The sequence below is a fragment of the Arachis hypogaea genome, unplaced genomic scaffold, assembly GCF_003086295.3.
Source record: "Arachis hypogaea cultivar Tifrunner unplaced genomic scaffold, arahy.Tifrunner.gnm2.J5K5 arahy.Tifrunner.gnm2.scaffold_22, whole genome shotgun sequence".
Lineage (NCBI taxonomy): Eukaryota > Viridiplantae > Streptophyta > Magnoliopsida > Fabales > Fabaceae > Arachis > Arachis hypogaea.
Genome location: NW_027255450.1, coordinates 1,428,012 through 1,432,174, shown reverse-complemented (window position 1 = coordinate 1,432,174; position 4,163 = coordinate 1,428,012). Strand labels below are relative to the sequence as shown.

The 4,163-nt window shown below is 45.6% G+C and overlaps 1 protein-coding gene across 1 annotated transcript; it reads right to left on the bottom strand.

Moving 5' to 3' along the window:
- Window positions 1-1,858: 1,858 nt before the first annotated feature.
- LOC114926185 (small ribosomal subunit protein bS1m) lies at window positions 1,859-2,791 on the bottom strand. Its single transcript, XM_029296755.2, has one exon. It carries the CDS (start codon window positions 2,601-2,603, stop codon window positions 1,881-1,883), a length of 723 nt encoding a protein of 240 aa, XP_029152588.1. The 5' UTR covers window positions 2,604-2,791; the 3' UTR covers window positions 1,859-1,880.
- Between the last annotated feature and the right edge of the window lie 1,372 nt (window positions 2,792-4,163).

The following is a 4,163-nucleotide window of genomic DNA, read 5'->3' as shown; positions in this document are numbered from 1 at the left end:
GGCCAGTTCAAGGCTTCCTCCCTGTATACAACCGTGAGCTGTAGGCTCAGATAGGATAGTAGCGAACCAGAAAAAATTCCCGTAGTTGAATAAGGTAAGGTGGACGTTGAAAACTTTCCAACAGATAATATGGAATACTCTTATCAAAAGACGAGCACTATACTCTTTTTTAGGGCAGAAAGATGCTAACTCGGTTTCGGGCTAATGGAAGGACGATTACCGTAAGCCTCCAGAAAGAAGACAGGGGCTTATGAATTTCATTCTTTGAAACTACGCGCTAGACTAAGAATCCCTCTATTTTTATATCTTTTATTGGCGCTTCTATAGAATAGAAAGAAGGTTTTCCTCGTCAAAGTACGCCCAAAGACTTATCATAAATTCCATTAAGCAGAGACCCTTTTTTCTGTGAGGGGTCGTAGGCTAGTCTTTCAGTAATTTCCGAGGAGTCAATTCTAAGAGTTCTCTATTGGTTCACGAACACGACCCGGCAATCGTGGACCCTTCCTCTAGTTAGTGACTTGGCTCCCTTCCTTCTAGTCACTGCTAGTAGGATAACATCTATTAATCCCTTCTCTTCCTTCTACTTTTGCTTTCTTTCTGTCTTCTGATTGTTGGTTCATAAAGGGCTACTATAAGACAGCTCTGCATTCCTTCGAGGCAATCGTAGCCAAGCTCTGAGACTATTCAAGCTAGTGTGGTAACGATATTGAGGAGGATACCTAGCTAGTCTTGAACCAGAGCAGGGAAGTGAAGCCCTCGATTAGCTAAGCAAATAGCTAGCTATATATGTCTTGGCCTCGGGAAAAGACTTCCATCTACCAATCAGCGGACCGGAACTCCCAGGCTCTGTATTTAGCAACCTCAGAATCGACTATGTGTTTTCCGGGTGAATCATTTAGAGTTCCTGGGGAAGAGGTGTAATATCCCTTTAACCTGGGAGTGGCTCAAAGCCTTTTGTAGACAGGAGGGCATCATCTAGGTTGGAAGTCTCCATTCATTGTTAGAGCTGTTGGAGAGCTTTAGAGCTCAAGGTTCGTCAAAGTCTTATGGTCTTCCATCGGGACTAGTTCCGGGGTGGAAGTGACTCTACCGAACCCTTAACCTCGGTACAAGAAAGAAAGGGAACCATCACTCTCATAGGAGTAAGGGCAAGGGAATCATCAATCCAAAAAGGCGAAATCCAGTTTTCTTTTGTCCTACTTTTATGAGAAATTAGATGGGGATTCCAATAGAAGCCCTTCCTTTTCTGTCTCTTTGTGACTGTGAATTGAATGAATAAACGGATGAGTTCGATTCAAGCATCCGAACAAGAATGCCAACTGGGTTCAGATACCCCAAAGCCACAAGAAGACACTTAGGATTTTTTCTATCCCGGAGGAGGGGTCTCATTCGACTAAAAAGTCTTTATCGTACAGATTCATTTCGATCGATTCTTCCCTTTTAGATATGGAGAAGTGAAATCGAAATATTTATTAGTTATTACACGATGCATTCCTCTGGAAACATGTGAATTCAGCTTTCCCTCTCCGTTGAATGAACTAACTACGGGCTGCATTTGTCTCCCGAGCCAGAAAGCCAGACAAAATGAGGGGTCGGGTCGATGGAATATCCCTGCTGTTTCAGGAAGCGACCAGTGCGTAACAAAGGGCTTTCTTCTTGACAGGGTTGGATTCAGTCTAGGGTTCATCATGAAATCTGAAAAAGGGGTCCTTACCTCAGATGTTTCGAAGGTGTTGGGTACATCGGGAGACTGATCCTTCTACTTTTGCTGCAGCTGTTGTAATTGAATCATCATAATTTCGACTGTGATCAGACAACCAAAAATCAGACAATGACAGAGCGGCCCGTAATAAGTGCCAGACCCCCAACAAAAGAATGGATTAAAGGGATAGAGTGTTATCAGGAGACGCTAGGTTTCGCTTCGGAATTGAAAAAAACTTCTTTTTATTTTCGTCACGTTTTCGCTCATCAATTGTTTGATCTGCCGCTAACACCACAATATTCGTCCTTTTGGGGTTAATGCTCGCAATGGTGAATCGATCATTCGATCTCTTTTTCCCTTTCCTTTTGTTGTGAGAACGGAATGGAAGAAAAGTTATGAAACCCGCGATGGCTACTGAATAACCTCCTTTGACTCTCTTAATAATAAAGCCTTTTACCTTTGTATTCGTTCGCCAAATCTTGTTCAGTTCCATCCAAGCTCGGTTTTTTCTGAATCTTCGTGGAAGAAGAAGAAGCGGTTCACCAGCCACTACATCTGTGGATCCCACCTTATCATTAAACCTGGCGGCTGCTCGCTCTTTGATCAGCGATTCGCCGGCCACTAGATCGATGAAGAATCTCTCCAAAATCCTCTTTTTGATCAGTGATTCACTTGCCACTAGATCCAGGGATCCCACCTTATTCTCAAACCTGGTGGCTCGGTTGATTGGCACTCCTGTAGGCTCTTCTTTCATACAAATTCTGGGGGTCCCAGGTCCTGCATCCACCAAGAAAAATTCTTCCCCTAAGCGTAAAACTTCAGATTGTAAGGCCTTTCTACTACATAAGAATAAACTGGAATTAGATCTTGGAAATGATCGACTCAAATAGATGCTCATCATAAGTTTGATTCCCCCCTCTTACTGTTCTATTGATCAGAAGCATCCAGTAGCACCACGCCAGTGGATTAAGTAGTGGAGTTTTCATCCAGGTTGTTCACCCTGGTAAAAATTTTATCCCTTAGCCTTTGAAAAGCATGGGATTGTACTCCCCTCTCATGGAGCTCGTCCCTAAGGCTATAGAGCTCCATTAAGGAGGGTCCCCCTGAGGCCGCACCGCACGGGGATTGTCCAGGGCCCGCGCTCCCCGTCCCGTCCAATCGCCGGTTGGGTCAAGGCCCGCCATTTGGCGGATAATATCCACCTTGACCTCGAATAGGTCCTGGGCTTCGAGGTGGGCCAAGCGAATGTCTTCGGCAGACGGCTGGGCTTTGGATGCTAAGAGTCGCCACCGTATCCGCTCAATCGAGTCTCCCCCTAGAATTTCATAGGGGTAGGGGCAAATTCTTCACTAACAAGGGGCGGACCCTGATTAGCTGGTCCATCGGAAACCAGAAGGTACCCCTAATCCGAGAACACTCCTCTTAAACTCAGGGGATGCGGGACAGGTGGGGGCGACTATGGGGATGAGGTTGGAGGTGCACAGGGACAATCCAACCAGAACGGGTGAAGGTCAAGGGGACTTTGCTATGGTGGGAATGACGGTACCCGCTTTTGTCTCGCCTTGTTTCAAAGAGGGGGGCCCTTTGCCTGTGTTTGCATAGAAGACTGCAACAGTCGCAGGTGCACGTTCGGCTCCGGCCGGAAGTCGTGAGTCAAGTATGTATTTGGCTTGTGGCTTTCGGTCCTCTCCTTGCGTCTATCTTCGCTGTGCTGTCTGGCGGAGACTTTATTGGTCTTCGCTAAATGGCTTGCCGTCTTCTGATGGAGTAACCCTGGTAGAAGGCTGAACACCTTCTAACGAATCACTAGATCATAATTAAAGGGAAGCGCTAAGGAGCAGACGCCATGGCTCATTGAGAATGCCGTTGACTGTAGGAAGTGAGTTGCTATGAAGTGTCAGGAACGAAATCCAATTGCCCCTTTTCCGATTAGAAGGCTATAGGCCAAGGGGAAGGTCCCTAGACATGAAAGCCCCACTTGGAGACTTGCATTCGCTGCACCAACATAAGAGATTCCAACAACTAAAGAAAAGTGCTCTTTAGCCGACTTCCAACTTAAGTTTAGGGCACTAGAACACATAAGAAAGGATCGGGAATCGACGCATACGAGGAACTTCCCTATTGTAGAGAAAAAGAAAAAAGCATTCCTTTCAAGTCCCTCCTTACTCCTTAGTCTGTTGTCAGAGCGGCCGGAGACTGGTCTGATTCTTTTACCGCGGGAAAGATGATTAATTGCTTGCTTCAGGACTGAGAGATTCTGATTGACTCTTTACACTTGGCTTGAATAAAAGAGATTACCTGACTGAGAATACGGATTATGGCTCTATGACCTCAGAGCAGCCTAAGGCAAGTTGATCTAGAATCCCGCTTTATACCATTTTCAAACCTCTATCCTTGAAGTTCTTACCTCTCTACTACTGTAATTTAGCCTTTTCAAGCCTGAGATGAGGAAGCAGAGTTA

What these genes read in the sequence shown, in the direction of transcription:
- LOC114926185 (XM_029296755.2), bottom strand. Translation starts at nt 2,603, where the DNA reads ATGATGAGCATCTATTTGAGTCGATCATTTCCAAGATCTAATTCCAGT.